Source organism: Rhineura floridana, chromosome 7 (assembly GCF_030035675.1).
Source record: "Rhineura floridana isolate rRhiFlo1 chromosome 7, rRhiFlo1.hap2, whole genome shotgun sequence".
Lineage (NCBI taxonomy): Eukaryota > Metazoa > Chordata > Lepidosauria > Squamata > Rhineuridae > Rhineura > Rhineura floridana.
The window spans coordinates 85,245,385-85,272,493 of NC_084486.1; the positions used below are offsets into that span (position 1 = coordinate 85,245,385).

Here is a 27,109-nt window from a genome sequence, read left to right on the forward strand (position 1 = left end):
CTGGGCTCCTTGGATCTATGCAGCTTGCCCAAGGCTGCACAGCTGGCAGGGCACGTAACCCCCGAGGCACTCACTGTGGGGGTGATCTTTAGCTGGCCCTTTACACCCAGAAGACACGAGCGGGGATTTGAACTCACAGACTCTGGACTCCCAGCCATGGTCTGAATGATCCTGGCTTTGGTGTTCAGTGAAACATCTTTGCATTTGAGGACCTTTTCTAGTTCTCTGATAGCTGCCCTCCCCAGTCCTAGCCTTCTTCTGTTTTCTTGACTATTGTCTCCATTTTGGTTAACTGTGCCAACCAATAGTTTCAACTGGTGGAGAAAAGCATAAACACTGCAAGGACTGTCGGATTGCCAGGCATGTGAATGACTTCACCATATTTTCACCCTATGCCTGCACAGGACAGGTTCTAAATGGCAAGCAAACCAACCACTACTTTGTTGCAGGAAAGTATACCAGATAAGCCAAATGCTGCTGTAGAGTCTCACCAAACCAAGGGCCAGTGAGAAACAGAGTAGGGAAGATCCTGTTGTGTACTATAGCTGCCAACCTGATGCTTCTGGGAAGCCTGACAGCAGGGCAAAGGGGGAGTTTTAAAGCACAGCCTTAGGGCAGGGAGGCACAAACGTAACTGAAGGCAGAGTGAGGCAAACCGGCAACTATAAATCGTAAGTTGTTCCAAGACCTCTCCATCAAGGGACAGATCAGCCTGTGATGACAGCATGGCAGGCATGGGTATGCTCTGTCCTTACCCGCGTGCAGTGTCTCAGCACAGCTGCCACCTCATCCTCCACAAGCAGCTTCTTGGCCATGTCCTCTACGAGCAGCAGGTGACTCTCGGTGACTTTGCTGCACTCGCTGCCATTGTACTGGGGAGATGAGCCCAAGGAGGCAAAAGGGCGGCCTTTTTCTGGGAGGGGCACCACAGAAAGTCAGTGCACAAACTTAGTCAGGGAACAATGACGCATGAGGTCATTAGCTACCCAGAACCACAAACCTGAAATGCATGCATGCATATGAAATCGTATGGCTATGTGCAGCTACTGGCATTGTACATGCAATTATTCTGCGTCCCCAAGCATGCCTCTCACAAGAAATGCAGTGTAGTAAGATGGTTATGATGCCTGATGTGGGGCTTTCAGATCTGGATTCTCACTCTGCTTATGAAAGCTGGAGAAAAAAAACACTATTTCTCAGACTAACCTACTTACCCCATAGGTTTGTAGTTAGGCCAAAATGCCACCTTCAGTGAAGGGATGCGTTTATTGATCTGTTGATGTTGCCTTTCCCTCAAGGATATCTAGCAAAGGATACATATTTTACATAAGTAGGAAAAAAATAGGTTGGGCTTAGACCATGTGCCCCAGCCAAGCTGATGCATTTGGCAGCTTTGTGCCATGGAATTTTGAAATTGTCCCATCTTCCCATGTTGATTTTGGGTCAAGCTAGACATGGCAGGGCAGGCGTCTGTCTGTCTGCCTCATTCACACATATAAAACGTAAGAGTGTGAATAGGGCTGTTCTTTACTTGAAAAGGAGGAGGAGGGGCAGGCAAACGAAAATGGCTTCTTCCTGTTGCTTTAAGAGCTCTTCTCCCAGATCCAGTACTGGAAGTCAGCTGTATTTGGAGGAGGGGGGAAATTAGTTAAAGCAGTGGAGGGCAGTGGGGTAAGGCAGGGGAGGTGGAAAGGTTTCATTCTCTTCTTCCCCACATGCTCCATTGTATGTGGAGAAGAGAGTCCTCACATCTGCTTTATACATGAATGGGGGAGATGACTGACGTGGATAAATGTACTTGGCTTCCCTGATTGATCCTAAGGGCCTGTTCTCCTGAGCAGTGGGATTCAGGACAGGCAAAGGAATGATCTATCCCATGCTAAGTTCCAGATGTATCTGCCCAATATGAGGCAGTTGTGAGAATCTCTGGGGCAGTAGTTGAGTACATGTTTGCGCTATCACAAGGGGATTTCTCCCTCTGTGTGTGTCCCATGCTGTCCTCAGATCTGCTCTGGAGGGTTGGGAGAAACCCCAGAACAGATTTAGGAGGCTGCGGTGGGAGGAGAGGGGAAGATGGTTCCATTGCACAAGGAGAAATCTTTGCACTGACAGAACCATCTGCTCAGCGCTACATTGAATGCAACCTTTTGTTTGTTACGTACTGATGGTAGTTTAGACTTCTTCTCCCAGTCTCCGAGTCCTGAAGTGGGATCAGTTGAATGGCACATGCTAACCTTGTTGTTATTGTTATATGCCTTCGAGTCAATTACAATTTATGGTGACCCTATGAATCAGCGACCTCCAATAGCATATGTTATAAACCACCCTGTTCAGATCTTGTACGTTCATGTCTGTGGCTTCCTTTATGGAATCAATCCATCTCTTGTTTGCTCTTCCTCTTTTTCTACTCCCTTCTGTTTTTCCCAGCATTATTGTCTTTTCTAGTGAATCATGTCTTCTCATTATGTGTAATGTTGAATTTCTTGCTTGACAATTTCTAGCTTTCCCTGGTTCATGCTTCTCACATTCCATGTTCCTATTGTGTACATCGTACAACTCCGGACTCTCCTTTTGCATCTGTGCGCATCAGCCTCTGGGCTAAATTTTGGTTTTGACCCAGCTGCGTCATTAGTCACAGCACTACTTGTACTTGTCTGTTGTTCTTCCCCAGTAGCTCGCTAAGTGTCTTCTGACCTGGGGGGTCTCATCTTCCAGCACTATCTCATGTTGAATTTTGGATACTTTGTTCATAGGGTTTTCATGGTAAGAGGTATTCAGAGGTGGTTTACCATTGGTTTCCTCTGAGTCTGGATGCATCTTAGTCTGGTGTCTCAGCTTTGACCATTCCACCTTGAATGCCCCCGCTAGGTCTAGCCTCTTGGTCTAGACTCCTGACGGCATTGCTCTCAGCTTCTTCAACACTCTCAAACCCCCTCACCATGTTAAGGTGTGCATCCTAGAGGGGGCATGTTATGCTAATCCAGAGTAATTCATCCATGTGGACAGCAGGATCTAGCAGCATGTTGACCATGAAGTACTCTGCATACTAACCTAATCTCCACTGAATCTAGAATAAAATGTCATGTGTATGCATCCTTAGTGTAGAAAACTGCTTCTTCACAATTCATTTTAGCTCATCAGTGTGAGCTGCTAAATTTCCCAAAGACCATTCAGTGAGTGAAGGTTTAGAGAATGTGGCATACCTGCCCGCAGACTTAACATTTTATCTCTACCATGCAACAATGGCCATTCTGCAAAACTGAGTGCCCCCCTCCTCATTCAACATTTAACATTCTGCTAGAATGTTGTACATTCACAGCTAAGAAGAGAAGGGCTTGAAGGTGTGGCAACTGATAACAACTCTACAGCACACACACATACACAGGCCTTCAAAAAACATGCACACACAAAGCTACATGCTGCTGGCAAAAGCACAGCCTGCCTTTCTGATCAGTTACCCCGTTTCAGAGTTCGGGTGACAAACTTCTGTACAGCGCTAACTGCAGGCAAGGGAGTGAAATGAGAAGAAAGACGAAACACATATGAATTAGGAATCTGCAGTGAAAAAGAGGGAATGAGAGGAAAGCAGCCGCCATTTTGGACTGGCCTCTGTTCTGTTTGATGAAAAGGGAGAAAAATAAAAAGTTGTATTGTCATTCCATCTTTTGTGGAAACCTTTTTTCATGCCTACAGTTCCTGCAAGTCTGATAGTCTCAGTGCAGACAATGCTGTCTAAACCACCAACGGTCCCCTCCAGACGCGTGTTTCGGTTCTTTCTTTCTTTCTTTTTTTAGCTACATGTCATTGACGCTATAATAGCACATTAGTGACGGATTTATCCTGGACCATCCACATATCATTCTGCTTTGTTAGTGGTTCTGTGATGTTTCCCCAGTGTTATTGTGTTATTGCCCTCTGGAGGGGCACTCTTGTGCTATAGTGCAACAAAAGCAGAACACTCTCTGCCCCCCTCCCCCCACATTTGTGATATGAAAGGTGACAGGTTTTCAGCAGGAAGCTATGGGACATAGAGCGATTGGAAGCAAAGCAGTATGTCCACCCTGAACTTTTTGCAGGCACAAAGAGTAATGAAAGTGGAATTCCGCATGACCACCCTGATACCATCTTGAGCACAAATCATCAAGGAGGCACAATAAAAAAGGGCATCTGGAGGCGTCCAAAGGCAGAGGTGGGGAACCTTTTTCAGTCCTAGGACCACTTTCCCTCATTGGCAACCTTTCATGGGCCCACATTCCAGTGATGGCTATAGCCAAAGTGGGTGTGGCCAGGCATACACCTCTCTCCTCCATCCCCGCAAGCAGGATATCACCGCTCAAGGACACATTCTAGCTGGTAAAACAACTAGAGGAGAGGGTAGAGCAGATCCAATGAGGGGTGTGACATGGAAGGGTGTGGCCCGAGCAGAGTTCTTAGGACCATATAGAGAGGCCTGTAAGGCCACCTTTGGTCCCTGGGCCTGAGGTTCCCCACCCCTGACCTAAGGCAAAATGCCAGTAGACAATGTTCCCATGTTGCATTTCTCTTGCGCTTCCAGTTTAGTGACAAAATGCCGAAGTGGGTATGACCTCTTATTCTGAAAATATGACCTCCAGATGATTCCTGTTTTGGCATTGTGCATGGCCACTTTCTTGGCTGTAGACCGACCCTTGATTTAGCTGCTTCTGATCAGATCAACAGAATTTGGGAATTGTGCCTCCTACTCTCTGCTGTGCTATTGCACCACATTAATCCACTCTCCTTCCTTGCTGTTGTGGTGGCAAGCGCTTGTGATTTGCTTTCCAGAAAGTAGAAAGGGTGGCTGAGCAAATGGAATCCCTTAGCAGAGAATGGAAGATGCTGTTTCTCAGTCAAGAGCTAGCAACCCAATTTATGCCTGCCTGGTAAAAGAGACCCCTAATCCTGGCTAGTCCAGGTACTGGGACCTTCCCTTCTGGTCATACTTTACAGGGAGAAATGGACCAGTCAGAAGCAGAGATTCTCGAGCTCTGCTAGTGATACAAATAGAAGTAACAGTTGCTTTGATTATATGGGGAATGATTTCCCCTGGCTGCAGGCTGGCAGTCATGCAATCTAATCGTCACCTCACTGCTACCCCCACACTGTGTTATTGACTGATAAAGGGGGAAAGTACTATTCTTAAAGGTTCTCTCCTGTCTCCTACCAAAACAAACCAAAAAAACTTTGGAGGACCTTGCTACCATGCAGCAGGTTGCAACAGGTGTGGGGAACCTTTGCCCTCCAGATGATGTTGAACTACAGCTCCCATCAGCCCCAGCAAACATGGTCAATAGCCAGGGATCATGGGAGCCTGGAGTACAATCTATGCCTATTGATGTGAGGAAGGAGCCTTCACTGTATTCTTTTTGGTACCTGCTTAAAGCATTTCGGTTTAGGCAAACCCATCCAAACACTGATGTGTTTTAATCTCTTTTTAGTCTACTGTTGTTTTAAATCATTTATTAAAAAGTTTTTAATTACTTGTTTCAGCTGTTGTTATTGATAATTTCAATGTTTTTTGTAAATCGCTTAGAGATTTTTCACAATCAAGCTATACATATGAAACAGGACCAGATTCAAGAGGTAGACTACTGGGATCTCTGGAGGATGCTAGAAACAGGACACTTTTGGTTACCTTTCTCAGTGTCAGACCGTGCCGGTGACTTGGCCCGCCTCTGTGTCTCTGGTGACCCAGCTGCCCAGCTTGGCTTCCCTGACCGTGTGCTTTTAAAGAACAGGTTCATAAGGGTTTTGGAGCGCTTGAGGGTAGCTTTCTTCTCAGAGGATACTGGCTTTTCTTTCTTCTTCTGGCGTTTCTCATCTGGGGTAAGAATTCAGAAAGCCATGTCAGAAGATTACAGCCATGGGATAACCTGAAATCTGATCCTTTCCCCTTCCAATCCCATTGAGAATCTGCTATGGGTACCATGTTAGAAAGGAGTAGATAGGTATCTGGCTATACGCCTATCCGGCTCTGTATTTTAAACAAGGGGCAGAAGCCTTCTATAATCAAGAATGAGAGAGAGATCAAGGTATTGTTTTTTTTTTAAAAAAAGCAACAACAATGAAGTGAAATAAACATAATAAACATAATAGAAAATTATAGGCATTTCTGCAATCTGTGTGTCTAAATATTATGGACCGGGGCTGTTTTGACATAAGGAAGATTTTCTTAACTCTCTAGTAGGGAAGTGTGTTTTCCACCTACTGCGTCCCTTTCTTGCTCATCTCTGGACAATTCTGTGGAGAACCAGAACATGTACTGAAGAGCTCCTGCAACAGGCCTTGCAGTGACAATATGCTTTGGGCATGGAGAACAGAACTATCTTCATGACTGGGAAATGAAGAAGAAGAACATAGGAAGCTGCCTTATACCGAGTCAGACAAATGATTCATCTAGCTCAGTATTGTCTACACTGACTGGCGGTGGCTTTCCAGGGTTTCAGGCAAGGACCTCTCCCAGCCTGACCTGGAGATGCTGGGGACTGAACCTCCGATGTTCTGCATGCAAGGCAGATGCTCTTCAACTGAGCTCTGGCCCTTCCCCAAAAGGATGGTGCATTGGCTAAAAGTATACATGAAGATGAATTCATTTGATAAGAAGGATGCTCACATGCAGCCAGGTTCTCCTGCAGACTAGGGATGCGATAGATTTTATGTGTGGAAAGATAATGGCTTTGGCCTCGGTAGGGATGGGGGAGAAATTCAATTCAATTCACATTTAAAGCCGAATCTATCACATTTGCACTTTCCAAAACAATATGAGATCTGAAACACAGCCATCCTTCAAAACTGCACTTATCCAAATTTTGCAATGCACTTCTCCACCCAAATAATGTTTACAAAAATGCATATATTAGGGAAAACTGTGCATAAAAATGAATATATTCGTGAAAATAACATACACAAATTCATTTTATTAGGAGAAACTACATCAAAATGTGAGCATTAGGAGAAATTCACATTAAAATGCTGAAGAATGTTCACGAGGATTAAAAAACAAACACAAATTGCTGCAGAAATGTGGGGAATTGAATTTAAGACTGGAAAAATGAGAAATTGAGAGAACCGAAACAGAGAGATCCTTCCATCCCTAAGCCTGGGACAGCAGGAGGCCTGTGGATGTGGATTTAGGCACTTCAGGAAACATGAGGGAGGAATCCACATTAGGACCATGGATGGAAAATGCTTGGGAAGGGCAGTCATCAAGATTGCCAACAGAGCAGGAGAGAAATCAAAGTGGGAATAAAGGGGGTAGGAAGCAACAAAGGTGGAGCGGACGTGGTTGTCATGCCTGTGTTATTGGTGGGGCTGTTTTGTTTACTTCTATAGAAAGTGTGGCCAGGGTTTATTCTAAGCTTTTTTCCTACTGCACAAGCAGGCAGTGCACTGCCTGTCCCCAAACAAGTAAGTCATTTATTTGTCCCATTATATATACTAAGTCTTTTTTTGTGACAATACTCACCAGTACAGAGTACCAACACCTCTTTTTTTGCTGCTCATGCCAGCCATTTTGTTCTAGCACCCACAGTACTGGCATCTTATTTTTTAGCAGAAAGTGCTGACTATTAATAATAAGGTTATGAAGGTTTAAAGGAAACCAGTATTTATCTTCATTTTCTTTTTATCTCATCTATTTCTTTTATAGAAACGCCTAGCTCCTTATTAAATCCTATATGCTCAACTGCATAAAAACTTCTTATCCCACTACACAATTTTTTGACACTGCACAAAATGTGTCTAGCTGCACATTAGACTAAACCCCAAGTGTGACTCAGCATTATCTTTTTAGAGAGGTGCTTGGATAAATTCAGGGAAGGCCCGATATCCAGCCTGGGTGGGAGGGATCAGTTCAGAGCCTGAGAACAATTTATTGCCAGGGAGATGTGCCAAACAGTTGTCTTGCCCATGTAGCACACAGAACCAACGGTTCTTCTTTGTGGTCACTGTACAGTCACACGTATGGGTTCTGTGCCTGCCAGATCTTGTTCAGAAAACTTCTAAAGTTAGGCAAGAGTTCTGGTGGGCACCCTGCCCCAACTGACTGTGCACATGCATCTAGGGGCATAGCTCACGTTACGCAGAAAAAGTTTCAATGCATGGATTTCTCCAGTTGGAGCAGGGTGAGGAGGAAGCATGGGGTGTGCAGGTGTGGTGTGGAAGTGGAGGGAGAAAAGGTGGGGAAATGTTCTCAAGCGTGTGAAAAGAGCCCTGCTGGATCAAGCAAAAGGCCCATCTAGTCCAGCATTCTGTTGTCACGGTGGCCAGCCAGATGCCTATGGGAAGCCTGCAAGCAGGACTCAGTGCAATAGCATTCTTACTACTTGTGATTACCAGCAACCGGCCTTCATGGCCTTACTGCCTCCAGCACTGGAGGCAGAACATAGCCATCATTGCTAGCAGCCATTGATAACTTTACTTTCCATGAATTTGTCTAATCCTCTTCTCTTTGACCTATCACTTTCTTCTTTTTCCTCCATAAAATTATTTCATGGGTCTACATTTAATATTTAACATCAAAACAATGCTGTATTAATGCAGAGTGAAAGGGAAAAGGAAATTTATTATTATTACATTTATATCCTGCCCTTCCTCCCAAAAAGAGCTCAAGGCAGCTTGTACATGTAAGAATACAGAAAATGCAATCCCAGCTTCCTGCCTGATAAATAGAAATAACAACAGCAATCTCAATTCTCTCAGTTTATGTAGTCAATATGCCCCCCCATTAACAGCCCAATGAAGACTGAGCATGCTCAATGCTGACTGATTGTTGGAGGGGGAAAACAGGAAATGGGGAGGGGGAGGGGAGTGGCTGGAATCCTGTTGCAGGTCCCACTAATGATAATAATAATGACACCTACCACAGATAGTCAGATAGCTCTGCGATCTCTTGATGGGCTGCCGTGGACGACTGAGGGCCAGAAGGAGGGCAGTTTTAGGGGAGGGTTCTGTCATCTCATTGCTAGAAAAGGGCAGGTGCTTCTTCAGGTGGAAGGAATCTTTGAGGCTCTCAGTGCGGATGGCTGTATCTTTAAGGATTTCCATGGGCCGCACAATCCGACGGGTCTCAGTCACCAGGCTCCCCGAAAAGAAGGCTCCGTCAGGCAGGGGATCAGTCTGCATGGCAGTCTCTGCCCTGTCTGAGGAGCGGCTCCAGACAGGCAGTTCAGTGGAGATGCCAACATCCACCATGCAACTTGGAGCTGAGCTGGGGATTGGGGCCATGAACAGGCCATTCATGGAGCTGAAGGGGGTCCCTGAGGAGTAGGATGACACAGATGAGCTGGATGCAGAGGTCTGGGACAGCTGCTGCAACTGGCCATTGGTCACTGCGTGGAGAGTGAGAAAGAAAGAAGCAAGCATTTAGGGAGCTTTCTGTTCAGACAATCCGGATCAGTAGTACAATAAATGCACAGGTGCTGTCCATTACTACACCCAGGCCAAACGTCTTCCCTTTTGTGTGGGGATATTGCTTTTCCCCAGCACTGAATGTGTGACTATTTTGTATCTGAGAAAAAGCAATTGTTGTGCTGGACAGTGCAGGTGCTGCTATTACCACTGCTGTGCGGAATGAGAGTATGTGTGTACCATGGGCACCCACTTGTGGCTTATTTCTTATTTGTTGCAGCTTATTTTTTATTTTTTTACTCTGTATAGTTTCAGTGCTACCTGCTTGTTGGGCTATCTCCCTAGTTATAATGCGTAATACCAAATAGCAATAAGTAACATGACTCCACTCATCTCCGTGCATGTTATTTCATGGCCTTTCAAATTGTTTGATGGATGGATTCATTCATTCATACTTTAGAGGTGGAGGGCTCTGCTCTCGTACAACTCCAAGCTGGGGAGTGCTCATTCAGATGTTTGTTGTTGTTGTTTCACAATTAGCCTTCTTGATGCTTGCTCTCTCACTGTGCCACTGCAGGCATGTCCTTAGGGTGGAAACACCCACCGGGATGAGAGAGTTTGAGCTTCATCAGTGGTGGTCTGTGCAGCACAGCACCTACTTCTGGGCCCTCAAAACATCCACCCACAGAACACAGCACAACACCCACAAAACACACTCACTCTCTATGTGTTTTGGTTTTTTGATGACATTGTGTTCTTTATAAACAGTCGAAAGACATGGGCAGGAGATGCAGCAGGGTTGTTTCTGACATGCAAGGAGGGAAAGCAGAATGCCCTGCTGCTCCACACACACCCTTAGCAAAGCAACATCCAGTATATTGGCACAGACAGAAAATGTGCATTTGTGTCTTACATCTGTTGAGCCAGCAATACTCGGCCACCATTTCTTTATATGCCGGGAACCTCCCCGTCTCCTAGATGGAAGGCACAGAAGAGACACGACACGTCATGGGATTGTTTGCTGCCTGCCTAGCACTATGCGATGTCTTCAGAGGCTAACCCGATCCCAGGCAGAGAGACACTTTGATAAATAATGCATCCCCAACTGCCACGTCCCTTCCCAGCTGAAACTGAATCTGCTCAGTCTTGAGAGTCTGGGTCCCACAGCATCTTGGGGAGGAAATTGCTGGACATCAGATGATGGCAAGAAAGGGTTCGGTGCTGATGCTTTGGTAAGCAGCATATCAGAAAACCTGGCCTTTTTTGGGATGCACCTAAGCAGGACTCTGCCTGACACCTCTTACAGCTATCACTCCTTCATCAAAATGGTAGTCCCGGGAATGGGAGAAACTTTGGATAGCTCTCTGGCTTTTGTAGCTTCCTTATTAGTAAAGTACCATTTACTCAGGTCAGGGTGTCCTATATTTGGCTGGATAGCAAAAGAGATTGGACTTGTAGGCTGATCATGTGAGCTGGTGAGAAGCCTGACAACACCCAGCAATCAGGATATTGGTGCCAATCATGGCACTAACTTCCCACAGCGATGGAACCACTGGAACATCTTTCCACTGGAGAACATGCCTTCCTAACCCTGTCTTGGTCCAGAGCTTGGCAAGGCAGAGCCCTCACCTTGATGGTCAGCATGATGTGAGTCTGTCCTTTTAGCACTTCCACTGCCTTGCTATGGCTGATGTCGTCAAACTTGACTCCGTTGGCTGCAAGGACTTGATCGCCAACCTTGATCCCATGATACTCAGCAAGCCCGCCGGGATCTACTCTGGGAAGGATACAGCATAGGGATTATTCTCAAACTGGCACAGTGGGATGTTTAGCAGACAAATGAGGCTTTTCAGGGCAAGTGAATGGGACAAGGAGAACTAGAACATCTTGGTCATGTGTGTGCGCATGAGAGAGAGAGCAACAGACCCATTTCCGTGCTACAACCCTGGTTCCTCATCTAGTATAACCCTTATAGAATAATTGGAAGGCAAGTCCCTTTATGGCACTTTTCCTCATGGCTTTCAAAGAAGAATGACATATCAATATCCTACAGATGGAAACCAGGCACTAGAGCCTTCATATCTTCTCTTTGTATTGGAGGTAATAATCAGGGTGGGAGTGATTAAGAATCTTCTCCTGATAAATTCACTAATGTCTCAGTGCCCCACACAACACATGGAATCTGATCCATAATTTAAGCTAATCATGGAAGATTTGCATAAACACAATGTAAATTGATTCAAAGCTGAAGAAGATTTGTCCCAAGAATGTACAAAGCCAAGGGCCATGTGCTTAAATCTGATACGTATACACGCACCACACAGGTGATGTGGTCAGTCTACAAAAGGCCATAGTGGCAGTAACTTATCTGAGGCTGTATGCATTTGGGATGGAGCAAGCTTGACTGAAAAGGGGCTCAAGATGAGGAACTAGTGGAGCTGGGACAGTCCTTACTAATGTCACACATCATTTTTACTCTGTATTAATTATCTCGAAAGACAGAGCGACATTTGGTATCAAATTCAAATCAGATAGAATCTCCATTACACCCACAGCGATATACACTACAAAGAGTGGGAGAAATCCACTTTTTTCTCATGATTTAACTATCGTTTTATGTTTAAATGGTGGATAGTGTTAAAGAGCATCTAATAATGTGTTATCTTCAGTATGCAATTTATAGTGCAATCCTATGCATGTCTACTCAGAACGAAGTAATAAAGATTCAGTTTAATAGACTGACACCCAGGTAAATGTGCATAGATTTAGATTTAAACTAGCTCTAGTAGACTTTATTCTCCAGTATTCAGAGTGAGTGAGGACAGCAAGCAAAAGAGGTTACATAATGCACTATTTTTCTATGAAGCATCATGTTATGTTATTATTACTGGAGTTCCGTAATAGGAACGGTTCCTAAATATTATGAATGGGTAGCAATCTGGGTTCCGATGTATCAGAGTCCAAAGCATTCAACAGCAGGAAGCTCCAGAGTGACCAAGGACTTGTCCACATTTGAACATTATTTAGATGTAAATCCACTTTCCCCCCATTTGAATTAAACCAGAGTAGTCCACACCTGCACATATTTTAATTCGTATATGAGGCACATTGGTCTTTCCCCATTCATACAAGTAGGTGTTTCCTTTTGTTTTTGTCCTTGCCTTCTAATTTGTTGATTCTATTATGCCAATTAAGTACCAACAGGGCATGCACACAGATAGCTGCGCCAGCACACCTTATTTATTTATTTTTAATTTCCCCGCCCAGAAAGGGTACAAAAGCACACAGTGAGGCAACTGTAAATTCTCAGCGCTGACTTTTGCAGTTTTCTGGTTCTGTGCAGTTCAAAAGAATCTGTATCTGTATCTACCTTCCTATGCTCAGGAGTGAGCAGGAAATAGTTAAAAACACCACCAGAAAAATTATGAAAAGCACACACTTTTCAGTTTGCTGCACAATATCTGGCACAGAAATCTTTAATGTGGTTTGCTTGTGCAGTTTTCTGGTTTTGTGCTAATATCTGAGGGATCAAAAGAGAAATATATAGATATAGATATAGATATAGATATAATGCTACCCTCCTCCATTCAGGAGCATAGCAGAAATAGTAAGCCACATAGCTGGAAAAGAAATGAAAGCACTGAGGAAGAAGTGGGAGTGAAAAGGTGAGTCGCAGGAAGTGACAATTGATCCACACACCTAAAAACACTGAAACAAATTGTCTGCAACCCTGAGTGGAGCAGTTTGGAGCTCAATTTTCCCCAGCGTATCAGATTACCCGCATATTGGGTAAATCTAAATTCACAGGGGGAAGCGTTGAGACTGGTATTGTTTGAGGGTAACACCATGTGGGCTACGCAAATTAAATGGGAACATGAACAGCTACTAAAACACAGTAAACTGTAAACTTGGGACAAGCCCCAAGACTTACTTGGAGACATAGATACCAAGACCATACTCCTTTCCTCCACGGATGTTGAAACCCAAGCAGTAGTCATCAGAGGTAGTATAGAGGTGAACAATCCGCCACCTTCCAATCTCAGAGCTGGTGTCTGATGGAGTTGAACCGCTCCTTTCCACAATCAGGCGTTTGTTTACCACATCGACCCTGTGGCGAGATAAAGAAGTCGCCCATTATTCCAGATTCCAGGGTTATTACACATTCCTTCCCCCCATGAACAGCTGAAATATTTTTGAATGGGAAAATCAAGAAACTCATGAGGTGGCAAGCCGGGGATTGAATAACTATAAATGAGTCCCAGGGAGAGAGAGAGAGAGAGAGAGAGAGATTTGTCAGGATTGCAGTGCACAGGGAAGGTTTTCTCTTTCCCTCTCCCCCAGCTGCCAACCTCAGAAAAATCACTCTCCCCCATATGGCCATTAGGGTTAGAGAAATGCTTCTGTTAGTGGAAATGTCTAATTGCCACATGGGGAGGTGGAGCTGAGGAGGGATAGGGAGAGAGAGAGAAGAGAAAGGGGGAGAGAGAGGGAGAATGTATATGTGCATGAGTTAACAGATGGATGGAATACATGTGTGTGTGTGTGTGTAAGAAAGAAAAAGAGTGAGAGAAAGGGTGTGCAGTGGCTCCACCCCCACCCACCACTGGAGTATGGTCCCCAAATGTGACCCATGAGGTTCCTCACCCACTGGAACAGAGCTTTATTTGAGTCAGGGCTCATCAGGGCTAAGACCCAGCCCATTTATTAATTTATTATTTGATTTATATCCCGTCTTTCCTCCCAGCAGGAGCCCAGGGCGACATTTGGGCATGTCTCCAGAAGCTGCTTTTACTATTGCCTTTGAGCATGTGAACTTCCCTCTCCTCTGCCTTAAGGAGCCACAGCCCACTCCCCCCCATCTGCAATTAAGCAATCAGAGGCAATGCAATCTGAGGGTGTGATTGGTTGGCTGCCAGGCAGGCTTGAGCCTTGCCATTTGTGGTTTCAGAAATGAACCCCTCTCTGGTAGATCTGGGGACTGGTGTATTCTGCTTTTTAGAAAGTTTGCATCTCGCTCTGTTACCTCTGAGAGTAGCTAATGTAAAACAGCAATAACAAATCAGTCATCAACAGATACAAAACAAAAGCAGCAGGAAAAGAATAACAATATAAAGCAGATAAGAACAGTGCACAAAAAGCTCAGCACAAAAGCTTGGCACCACGCTGGGGAAACATTTCCAAACTCAGGGGGATCACCACTGAGAAGGCCCTGAAGAAGGGCCTCTTAGGAAGACCTTAGTAACTGAGCAGGTTCATGGGGTACAAGGTGGTCTTTAATGTACCCTGATCCCAAGCCCCTTACTGCCATAAGTTTAAAGATTATAACTAGCACCCAGAGCCTGGACACAAGGCAGGAGCCAGCACAGTTGATTTAAGACTCACAAGATATGTGTAGTCTAGCTGCTGTCTCTGAATTGTCCTCAACGGCATCCGTATGTACAATGCATGGCAGTAATCCAAGTGGGATGTTACTACAGCATGAATGGGTGTGGCCAGCCGATCTCTGTCCAGTTATGAGTATTTATAAATATTCAAAATTCAGCAAATGTTCCAGTTTCGCCAGTCAAGTTTTGAATGAAAAATGTTGAAATCAAATCTGAGTTCACAGTCAAATGCTTTAGATGTTGATTGTTTGGCAAGCTTCAACTATGGTATTTCATAAACTATCAATGGTCAGATACTAAAGGTATTTGCGTGTTATCTGTCACATACTGACAGATACAAAATATCATTGTATGTGATCTCTCAAGTGTGGTCAAATTTTAAAAAAAGTCTCTGCCATGCAGTCAGCCACAGGGGAGTATTGAGTGTTTCTAGGGCACATTCCAAATTCACAATGGGCAACAGTGAGGCACAAATACTGGTATGTGTGAACTAAGTATATGTCCTTAAACATGGCTCCAAATCCTCTGTAACTGATAGGGATTTCATGGCAGACACACAGAAGTTCTTTGGCATACATATTGCTAATGCAAAATGTTTGCTGAAGGCAGAAAGTTTGAAAACCAGTATACTATACCACTGCAAACCAACTGTCTATGTCCAAGCTTCTGCACAAAACACGACAGAAACTCTTACATGGAAGTAAGGAGGAGACCTTTACTGAAGCAAAGTAACAACAAATTCGGCCCCAAAATTCTTACTAGGAAATGGGATGGCGGGACCACTCCAGCCAGGCTGAGAGCATGAGCCAAGTTCAAGAGTCCAAGATCAGAGTAAGAAGTTCAAAACTGCATGGGAGCTACAGAGTTGTCCCAACAAATTCCCGTGCCCACCCACCAAGCTTTTAAAGTCGAGGTGTGGAGTGCTTACTCATGAGATTCCTGTGCCTTGTGGGAATGTTGACCTTGCAGGCACACACTACTTCTAGATGGGTGGATCTGTTTGCATCTTCAGAGACTCTGCCTGGTCCTGAGAGAAGGCTGAGCTGGCCTCCCTTCCGACTCCTGTTCATCCACCACAAGTGGTGGGTTGGCGCCGCCGACCCGGATGACGCTCCCCTCTCATATGAGGGAAGGGAAGAGCCAGGACCCCCGGTTCTCCATCCAGAGCTGCCAGAATTGGGGACAGGGGAGGTCTTCCCTCCACTAGCCTTTGTTCCAGTGTCTCAGCCTCCCCTGTCCAATTCTCCTCTTCTCCCTCCTCATCTTCTGCCACAGCCTGACAACCCAAGCCTGAGCCCAACAGCACCTTGGGACTCATGACAGACGGCATCATTGCATGATTACTATCAAACACAGTCAGATATTCACTGCCCGATAAGATATCCAGTATGCTGAAATGTGCCATATCCTGATATCAATTAATGGAGAATATTGAAGCTTATTTGCTAAGGAAAATTTTGAGGAGTATTTATGGAAGCAAATTCATTCCAGCAAGACATTTGATTTGGCTCAGGACCTTTTGTCATTTCACCCACCTCCACCCTTGAATCATGGATTCCTCTACATCACCAGGCCAGCCAATTCCTTTCAATACACACCACAATTTTTGAGGGCCTTTAGTCAAGACTACCTCCATGGGGACCCATTGCTCAATAGGTCCAGGGGCTGCCCTGCTTACGACTTATACCTCCTTAGTCCCTTTCCCCTCTTTTACTAAAGCAAATGATTTTCCACCCCATGCTCATCACTATTCATGACCAATCTGCATATTATGCAAATGGAGCCTCTTTCCAACTTCAGTTCTCCATGTGATTTTAGGCTGCTTCCAGATAACCTGCTTATTATTGAGCATTCACCCTGATTTGTTTGCAGGGAGGTTACATGGCATTGCATCAAAGTCAGTGTTGTCTCACACTTTCTAGTGAATTATCACAAAAAGTGTGATCGTTTGGGGAAGCCGATTTGTTGCACAAGACCTCCCAATCAATTAAGGTTGTATACATGCCATACATTTCAAGCACATTTCAAGCACAGAACTTCCTCCAAAGAATCCTGGGAACTGTAATTTACTCCTCACAGAGCTACAATTCCCAGTACCCTTAACAAATGACAGTTCCCAGGATTCTTTGGGGAAGTCACGTGCTCTAAATCTGCCTTAAATGTGTGGTGTGTAGGCAGCCAGGAATTGTGCAACCTGAATTTGCCGACATGTGATTGGATCCCACCTGGAAATAGTGACAGTCTGGTAATGCCCTAAGTTGGAGGTAACCCCATGTCACCTTGACCCCACCCTCTCCTTTTCCCTGGTGAGAGTTCACTCCAATAGCATCTCCTTGAGTCTCATGAAACCTGACTGCCCTGTCTCTGCTCTGCTGAGCCCAGCATGCTTGCCTCAGCCCTTACAAACAACACATTGTGATTTTTGGTTCCCCAAGGGCATGCTAACAATAGGGTGTCACTATAGCAGGCAGTTCCACTTACCATGTGGTCTTTTCTCTGGAGAACTTTATCCCTGGCACTTTGCCCATGCGTCTCACGACCATACGCAGCCGGTTGTTCCCCGTCAGGACTTTGACTGCACTTCCCATTGTAATGTTCTCCAAGCTCACACTATTCACCTCTGTGATTTTATCTCCAACACACAGCCCAGCCTGTTCTGTTGGTATTAAATACAAATAACTCAACTTGGCATAAGGATGGGTTAGTGTTTCTTTTTCCTAAGGAGGAGCATTTTTTAAAAAAATGGCAAGGTATAGCACACACATTTTAGAATAAAGGCAAGGGTTCCCAAACTTTTTGCCCCCAGGGCCCAGTTGAGACAGCTGAAAATTACAGAGGCTTACTACCACAGTCACACAAAGGTAGCACAGGGCCAAAACCAGTCATGAAATGTTGGCAGACAGAAGCAGAGTTTGGCATAATTGGCTGACAATTACTGACATTTTTTACTGATATCTAATCAATTTTTGGAAATGGTTAACTTATGTGCTATGAGAGCCAGTGTGGTGTAGTGGTTAAGGTGTTGGACTATGACCTGTGAGACCAGGGTTCGAATCCCCACATAGCCATGAGCTCACTGGGTGACCTTGGGCCAGTCACTGCCTCTCAGCCTCATGAAAACCCTATTCATAGGGTGCCATAAGTCGGAATTGACTTGAAGGCAGTACATTTACATTTTAAATTATGTGCCACAACATATACCTTGTGGCATGGAGTTCCATGGCTTAGCTTTCCTCAAGCTAAGTACAGGCTTTCCTATGGAGATATTCCCTGTGGAATTTCCTCCCTTTAGATATTAGACAGGTGCCATCTCTGTTATCTTTTCGGCGCCTATTGAAGATCTTCCTCTTTCAACAAGCCTTTTAAGTTGAGACCTTATCCCAGTCTGTGTCTGTGTTGGAATTGTTTTTAAATATGTTTTTAAACCTTTTTTAAAAAATGTTAACATTTTTTTAAAAGATGTTTTGAAAGCTTTTTTAAAAGAATGTTATTAAAGATATTTTGTTTTAATGTATTTTAAAGTCTGTTTTTATTATGTTTTAAAGTGTTTTTAGTGTTTTTGTTTGCCACTCTGGGCTGCTGCTGGGAGGAAAGGCGGGATATAAATCAAATAATAAATAAATAAATATTGTGACAACCTCCCCATTTTAGGCAGAATTTGCTGATCCAGAGGCTCTAAGTGAAGAAGGCTTTTTATTTTATATTTCCCCCTTCCCACTCCCACAGGCCTCTCCAAGTATTTTTTGTAATCCATCTCCGATTACTTTCTCTCCCATTTTAATTTCACAGTCAACTTGTACCTTATTCCCACCTCCACAACTGCAAGTTTCTTTCATTCCTCCTCCTCGATTCTTACACATTCCTCCTATAACAGCTTTTATCTCTTAACCACTCCCTTGAACTTAAGAACAGCAGCAGCAGTTTTTTAAATCTCATTTTGTAAATTCCTTCCTCTGGCCCTTTCCTGTTAGAACAGGGAGACCTACCTACCTCCTCCCCCCCTCCCCAAATTTCTTTGTCTCCCAGTAGCCTTTATTTAGCATGCATGGTACTGGCATTGTCCAACTAAATGGCTATGGCATGGCTAGGGGGTGGGAGAAGGCAAGTTAAGAGGCAGCAGGTAGGCTGTGGCACTGAGGCCTACCTGAAAGTGGTCAAGGGCCGTTCTTTGAGAAACACTGGAATAAGGAATAAAATCCTTAATATTTCTTACAATAGGACCACTTAACCTACTTGTGCTTTGCATTTATTAGTAATATTAAAACAGAAAACCTAGATTATTAGGTGGAAAGCCACTTCCATCCATATAGTATTACAAAGAGGGAAACTAAGGTGTTTATTTTCACGTCTCTCACATGTGCACATTTGGTAAATCAGGAGAGTCTGTAGCCTTTTTAAGTAGTTTGCAGTGATTAGTCTTAATAGATTTTTTTTTTTAAATACTGGTTCCTCACTGGAGTTCTAAGTAAATATATGTAAGGTTGTCTGAGAATCTGATGGTTTGCGATGTCATGGAATTCTTTACTGATGTACTTCTAGGCTTATTTAGCAACATGGCACACATATAAAAACATTTCCTGATAGAGTTGCCAGATCTCCATTTTTCAGCCTCTGGTTTTTGGGGGTTCCCTCCGGCTCTCTGGCTGACTCACCTTAATCTCCAGACTTTCAGCTTTCATTTAAAAAAGTGTGTAGGTGGTCTGGTTCCAGTGATACACACCAAAATGTCAGCTGCCCCCCCCCCCACTTTCTGGTTGCTCTAAATTCTGCTCTAATCCATGCCCTTTCAGGTTTTTAACCTATAAGAAATCAGGGTTGTGATTGACAAGGAATGATAAAGACAAACATGTAGAGTTAAATTGAATTGTCTGCCTTCAAGTCGATTCTGATTTATGGCTACCTGATGAGCAGCGTTTTCATGGTAAGAGGTATTCAGATGGGGTTTACCATTGCTTCCCTTTGAGGCTGAGGGGCAGTGACTGGCCCAAGGCTCAGAAACATGCTTTTTCCTGCTTTTCTGAACATCTCACAGTTTGAATAAGTAAGCTTTCAGTCTTTTTCTCTCCTGTGTGTAGGAGTCAGACAGGTTTAAATTTTGAAGGGGGCAGTGTTTTGCAAACTTCCCAAAGTGAAGCTTTAACCCTCTCTTCTCTTCTCCCAGGCATTTTAACAGCATTTTAATAACATGTGTTTTTAACTTGCTTATCTGTTTTTATGGGTTTTAATGGTTTAAATTTGTATACTTGTTTTTAATGTTTTTAATTGTTGTAAACTGCCCAGAGAGCTTTGGCTATGGGGCAGTATACAAATGCAATAATAATAATAATCTATAATTTTCCAGAGTAAACATACCCAGAGTAAACCCCATTGAATTCAATAGGACTTCCTTTTGAGTAGACATGGTTAGGATTGTGCTGCAAATTGATGGGGATTTTGAGTGAACATAGGAAAGAATTGTGCTTGTTTTGTATATCTTTCTCTGCCCCTCCAATCCTATTTTTAAAGCAATTAGAAAGGGCTTAGGTATCACTGTTTTTATTATGTTGGAAACTAATACTGATTTTATTTTTTAATGTTCTGCAATGATCAACTGGTTTTGACGATAAACTATTATATGAGGTGTATGCATTTTTACATCTCCAATGTGTGTGTGTATATGGGAATCTTTCCAACAACCCTGTGAGGTAGGGTTGCAGTGTGGAAACCAAGGCAGCTCACAATAAGAAATAAATCGTTTTAAAATCCAATAACCATAAAAACAAGTATAAACAGTTGCAAAACAGCTTAAAGTGGGATGATTCTGAATTTTGGGTTGCAAGTTGCTTATCACTGGAGGTTGCAGTTCTGTCCCTGTTTGAGTAAGCCCCGCTGAATACACTGGGACTTGCTTCTGAATAAATAAACATAGGAATGCACTATAAATATCTTTACAGGTTGTGTAAATAATAAATATATTTGATAGTCATGCTTATACAAATATTTCTTCATTTATCATGTTTTTGGTTAGGAATCCTGAGTGGTTGTGAAATGCTTAGTTTTCTGCCTTACTCATAGGAATCTTCTTGGGGTTGGTATGGTATTGCATTTAAGAAATCATCACTGTTTTTTGTTCTTTTTCTATTTGCATTTCATTTACCTTTATCCTCACTCCCTTTCATCCATAGAAGCAGCAACAGTGGTTCCATGCGCTCCGCTCAACCTTCTTAAACCCACTGATGATTCACCTTGTTGTTTGTTTCTTGTCCATTAGTGGTAAAAGAGAATTCACATACTGGGCAGCGTGGCTGCAATTGTTGTTGTTCCTAAGCTACTGCCTATGAAAGTAGACCAAATCATGTGTGCTTTCTCTCTGTCAATTATATTCACTGGAATTGGGTTGGCCGATAAAGTGAGTTTATAGCAGCCCACAGGGGAGACAGAAAAGGGTAGAGAATTTTCTTACTCATTACTCAGACCTCTTTCTGAAGTGAAGGGTCAAATCTGTAAAGAAATTTGGATGTTAAAAGGTAGGGGCAGGGCATTCCAGGCAGGGGGTTGCCAACCCTACTTGGATATGGATATCTTTGCAGAAGATCCCTTGTCAAGCTTTACCAACAACACAATCTAAATCATATCTACTGAGAAGTAAGTCCTATTGAGTTCTATGGGGCTTAGTCCTTTAGTAAGTGTGTTTAGAATTGCAGCTCTTTGGGGGCATCCATCTTTATTCCTGAGTGCTCCCATCTAATCTCCACAACACTAGGCTCCTTTCTTCCTACAGTGGCCTTCTGGTGACTGGCCTGGCCTAGCCTGAGGGCATTTGAACCCTTTTTGCCAGAAGATAATTGGCTAGATTAAATGTTCCCTACCCAGGCTCCATCTTTTAGCTAAGATTTCTATCTTAATTTCCAATCAGATAAATGTTTTTGTATGAATTGTATGCGCCAAGCAACTGTGGTTGATGCTTAATGTATCATGCTTAATGACATGACTTGGACCTGCCCCACGATGTCACTTGGACCCGCCCCATGACATCACTTGGACCCACCCCCAAAATCTCAGGGTTTTGGATGTTTCTGACCTGGCAACCCTGTTTCCTTAGGACCTAAGAAGAGCCTGCTGGATCAGGCCAAAGACCCATGTAATCCACTATCCTGTTCTCACAGTGATCAACCAGATGTCTCTGGGAATTCTGCTGCAGCCTCCAGACCTGGGCTAGGTCCTGCAGAAGAAGAGGTCAGCACCGGCCCTAGATGACCACTTGCTGGCAAGGATTTAAGTCTAGGAGATTCTACCAGTGCTGCAGATATTAGAATCAAGTCCTGGTTTTATGGTTAGAAATTAAGAGCAGCTTGTTGTCTGCTTTAAGGCTGGGAAAGCTGAAGAGATTTGCTTACCCGCACTGCTGCCCTCCTCCACTTTGCTGACGAAGATACCCAGGCCATGCTCCGAGCCTCCACGCACACTGAAGCCCAGCTTCCCATCTGTGCTCTTTTCCACCGTAAGAGCATTAATGGCATCACTCTCATCACTGTTAGCTGTAGTGGGGATACAGCATGATAAAATTATGAGTGGGCATCATGAAGAACACCCACTGGGCTGGAATGACCAGCAAAAGGACATACCTCCAATCCTGCCTCCCAAACACAATCTTGATCCCCTAGGAAAGTAATAGCAGGCAGAACCGCGGGAGAAAAATACGGCCAACTCCCTTAACTGTGAAGATTGGGGTCTCTTCTCCACCAGTGTGGTCGGAGCAGACCCAGAAATGCCATCTAGGCAGGCTGGAGCTATAGAGTCCATAGGGCATGCTGTACAATTCTTGACAGATTACTTCGTTGGGAGACAAGGGAGTTTTTGTAAAATTGTATCTCCTCTGTCAATACACACACAGAATTCTTATCCACAGTACTAATAAAAACAGAGAACATTCTTCTCCTGTCAGACAGCAAAACTGTAAATGTCTTCATCCTGGGAACATGGCCAATGCCCCTCTGTCTTTGTAGAGAAAAAATAGTCACTTGTTTGGAAGAGACTGGGATACATATGCTCATTAAGGGCCAAAGCAGATACAGTGAGTAGGATTTTTTGTTTTTGTTTTTAAAAAGTTAATAGCAGCCATGGGAGGGCCTCCAATTCAAATCAGGATCAGAGGAGGGTTTGGATCAGTGGGAGGAGGTGCCCCCTTTTCTCCTCTAAAATGCTGGATTTTTGGCCTCTAAATACTATATGGCCTCTAAAACATTTCATGTGATACCTCTGTGCTTTCCCCTACGGAGCAAATGGAAGCCTTGGAAGGGGAATTTCAACTGGAAAAAACAAACAAACAGCACCAGAGAAAGGGTTAAGAGCCCCCTGCCAATGCCATGGTCCTGATCTGAATCAACTCCTTCCCACCCATCAGCTCCATGACTGTAACAGGATTTGTTTTAAAACAGGATCCACAGTCCTGTTCATGGATCTCCCATATCATGTCTCCTTTGGTCCTAAATCAGAGAACTCTCAGAAAATTGCATCATCATCGTAAAACTCAGAGTTGTATTTAAATAAGGCCTTCCCAGAGTAGACCTATTGAAATTAATGAACCTAAGTTAGTCATGCCTATTAAATTTAATGGGCATACTCTGAGCAGGACTAGCACTGAATACCACCCATAGTTTTGCTGAGGTTCAGCATTATGGTCCTAGGGCTGCTACACAATAACCAACCAAAAATAAAACAATTGCATGAATTTTGTGAGCAGGCAAAAGGCTATAGGCAGATTTCCGGAGATCATAGGAATTTTTGCAGAATTTGACAAACATTGCAGTGGAAAGTCTATGGCCCTTAAATGCTCCCTCCACACTAGGATCTGGCAACAGCTTCCAGCCTGGCATTCTTGAGACTCAGCATATTCTGTGGCTGTGAGGGCTGGCTAGGAACAACAAGGAGCTGCCTGAATCACTTCTGTCCTTTTCCTGCAATTTCCTCTTATTTCTGCCCCTAACATCCCATTTCTTTGGATCAAATACTTCCAAATATTTGCTGAATCAACCCATTCCATAAAGTAAGGCAAGATTTACCTCCGGAGATTATATATATTACAAGTGCATGTTGCTAATCCCTGTAATATTTCCTGACCTCATAATTTACTTATCTACTATAGTGGAGCGTATGTAAAATTGCCGGGCAATGGGGCATGCACACGAATTGGTCCTTCGGTCACAGCTCCTTCCTCATAAGTCTGCACCTGTTCTCTCAAGAAAAGGGACAAGCTGTGGCTCAACCCTTTTACAAAATGATGGTGCCACCAGCCCTCTCCATCTAGCCTGGATTTAGCTTGGCTATGTAGGTAGAAACTGCCAGAAGTAATGTCATTTGTGTGCTACCCCATCTCCCATCTTTGTCCCCAACAGTACCTTCAAGGGGTGTATTGATGAGGATAACTCTTCCCATGGGGGACGAAGTACGGAAGTCTCGGTGGTTCCCATTCACTAGCCGGTTCTGCCTGCTCAGGAGGCGGTTAGCAGTGCTGATGTCACTGCTGGAGCCCCGTGAGTGAGTGGGGTATATAATTTCCCTCTGGAATGAATCAGAATCATGTGCCATGGCAGGACTAGATGCTGGGTGTGCATGGAGGAACTCTCACTGTTCAATGCAGTCTATGGATGGTTTGGAGAAACTCTCTGTGTTCTGGACAGTGGAGAAGTCTGATTCCTTCAGGAAAGCTGGGTGAGTGTGTTACATTTTGGCCACTTAGGTTGCTTCCCAACGGTGGAAACAGTTGTTGGACATATTCCAATTAATCATAGTATTACCTCTTGTGGACTCATTTTGTTATTGTTGATGGTGATGTTACCATTGAGGTCTGTCCTTAGGAAAATTTCCCTAAGTTTAAAATGCAGGATCCAACAAAAACATCTTGCCTCTCATGGGTTCAGATCCATGCTCTTTGTCCTCCTTGACAAGTATGCTGTAATAGTAATCATAATCATAATATAATTTTCAAATTTGAACCTAAAGCCTTTAGATTTAGGCTGCATTCCCATATACATTTATGTGGAAGTAATTCCCACTGAAAATGGCCAGGAATGTATGTTTAGAAAGTTTTACTGAAATGTACAATAAACTAAGTGTGTGATCCAGCCAAAATTAAACTCTTTTTAGAGCTTAAGCTTTGCTTGTAAATAACCTTAGACACTACAGGGATTCTGCTTTGATCTCTGAACACACTGCGGCCAGCTTCTGTCCTGGAAGCTCTGCATTCTGTAGGATTTCATCCAGCATTAAACAATGTACAACAGCCAAAGTTTTTGTTCTGTTCTGATCATTGTAACATTCTCAATAACAAGCCATAAGAGCTATTATGCCCCAATGGGGGCATTTGTACCACTTGCTTCTATGGCAGAGTTCACAGGGCTGTAATATCTGAGAAGACTGAGAGTTCTCACCTTCTACTATGTAATTACATGGGGGAGGAGAAGGGGATTTGCCAGGCTATTCTGCATCAATATGCAAGCCCTGTTCTCTCTCCCCCCATCCTGTCATCTCCTTGCCTGCACATTAGCTGGAATGCAGCCCGCTTGCTCAGTGACCTGACCTTAATAAATAAGTGATGTCATCTCTTCCATCAAAGACACAGCACGGAGACGGGGAACTTACAAACACCTGTGCGAGAGGACAAGATATGGAGCATGCCCACTGTGATACAAGGCCACTAGTAGGCAACTTTCCAACAATTGTCCCCTCCTCTCCTTTTGTGCGAGCAGAGTCCGATTTTTCAGCACCTTGGACAGGTCTCCTGAAAGCACCCGCATTAAATCCCACTCCGCTACCTGGGGTAAACCTTCTTATGCCCGACTTGCTTTTTAAAGCTGGTAATTCTCCCTGACTATCGCAAAAGTATCTACAGACAGTTAAGAGACAAAAAGGGAAGAATGAACGCCCCCCCCAGGGATGTACATAACCCCTGTTTAGTCTACCCCTCCCATGCCCCCCTCACCTGTTTCTCTGCAAACTTCCTCACCTGGGACAGACACACAGTTGAGCCTGCAAACCTGGTGGCTGCAAGAGATACCTCTCACCCTGTCACATGGATTGGCTGGCCAAACCAGGAACAAGAACCCTCATAGGCCAGTATGGCTGTCAGTTATTCTCAGCACTTCCTCATGGTATGTGTTGCGGCTGGAAGGGAAAAAGCCTGGCAGTTGTGCGACTGGACTTCTAACAAGCAGAGAAGAATGGGAGCAGCTCAGACAGATAAACCTTATTAGGACCATCCATCGAACAATATTTGTTCAGCAATCAGACTGAGCAGGTAATGGCATGCTGTTGCCAAAGTGGAATGTGTGTGTTTGTGAATTACTGAAAGTGGTTTTTCAGAGATCAAAGTACCCCACTGAGATTATTGCTCTATGTTTTGATACTTTTGTTGACTTTGTATCCTGTTTGTTTATTGTATTATTACATTTATATTCCACCCTTCTTCCCCAAAAAGCCCAGGGTAGCAAAGAACAAGTGAGAAAACAACAAAAACCTCTTAAAAACAATCTCCAGTATAGATGCAGACTGGGAAAGATTGCTACTTAAAAGGCTTGTTGGAAGAGGCACCAAAAAGACAACTGAGATGGTGCCTTAATAGGAGGGAATTCCAAAGAGTAGACACCCACACATTCCCCGTATGTGGGCCTGACTGTCTACCTTTGACCTACCAAGTCAAAGTGAGAACAAATCTTAGAATTCTCCACACCGGTGAAGCAGATTCTAGGTGTTCTAATTCTGCACAGAGAATAGACAGGTCAGGTATACATGCAGGCATGTTTTTCCCCCTCTTGGAAATGATGTGCTTATTTCTTAGATAAAAGTACAGCATTCCCAAGATTAATGCAACGCAGTTACACAAGCGATTGAAGTAGAGAAAGAGGCTTGCAGCACGGAATTCATAGAAATCCATGGAGATGGTGGAGTTAAAAAGAAGAAATGCAGCCTGTAGTGTATTTGACTTTTCAAAATGTGAGGAAGATATGCTCTCACTAAGTGGATGTTAAGTGATGACACTGGAATAACGCAACTCCTTGCATGGGAGCAAGACTGAAGAGTGGTAAATCTCAACTAGAACAGAACAGAATTTTATTTGTTCATAGACCATATCAAAAGAGAACAAAATACAATATGTTTAAATTCCACATAAAAGATACATAAAATGAAATGTATTTATTTATTGGATTGATATCCCGCTCTTCCTCCCAGTAGGAGCCCAGGGCAGCATGTCAATGAAGCCCTTCAGGCCTCCCTGCCTGGCCCCAGGCACTGTCCCCATGCCTCTCCCCCCAAGGCCATGCCCCCACTGTACCTGGTCATCCCCCTCCACCTGTACTTTTTGTCTGGCTGGAATGTGTCCT

At 44.0% G+C, this 27,109-nt stretch overlaps 1 protein-coding gene across 1 annotated transcript in view; it reads right to left on the minus strand.

Annotated features, from left to right (window-relative positions):
- PDZD7 (PDZ domain containing 7) overlaps window positions 1-24,391 on the minus strand; it is a 39,710-nt gene extending 15,319 nt beyond the window's left edge. Inside the window, exons 1-9 of the mRNA XM_061636189.1 lie at window positions 24,128-24,391; window positions 22,127-22,267; window positions 17,232-17,406; window positions 13,298-13,474; window positions 10,996-11,143; window positions 10,280-10,340; window positions 8,880-9,347; window positions 5,654-5,839; window positions 756-913 (exon numbers count right to left, since the gene is read on the minus strand). Of these exons, the coding sequence (XP_061492173.1) occupies window positions 756-913; window positions 5,654-5,839; window positions 8,880-9,347; window positions 10,280-10,340; window positions 10,996-11,143; window positions 13,298-13,474; window positions 17,232-17,406; window positions 22,127-22,267; window positions 24,128-24,317 (1,704 nt within the window). The 5' untranslated portion in view covers window positions 24,318-24,391. The remainder of the gene's footprint in view (window positions 1-755; window positions 914-5,653; window positions 5,840-8,879; window positions 9,348-10,279; window positions 10,341-10,995; window positions 11,144-13,297; window positions 13,475-17,231; window positions 17,407-22,126; window positions 22,268-24,127) is intronic.
- Window positions 24,392-27,109: the final 2,718 nt, after the last annotated feature.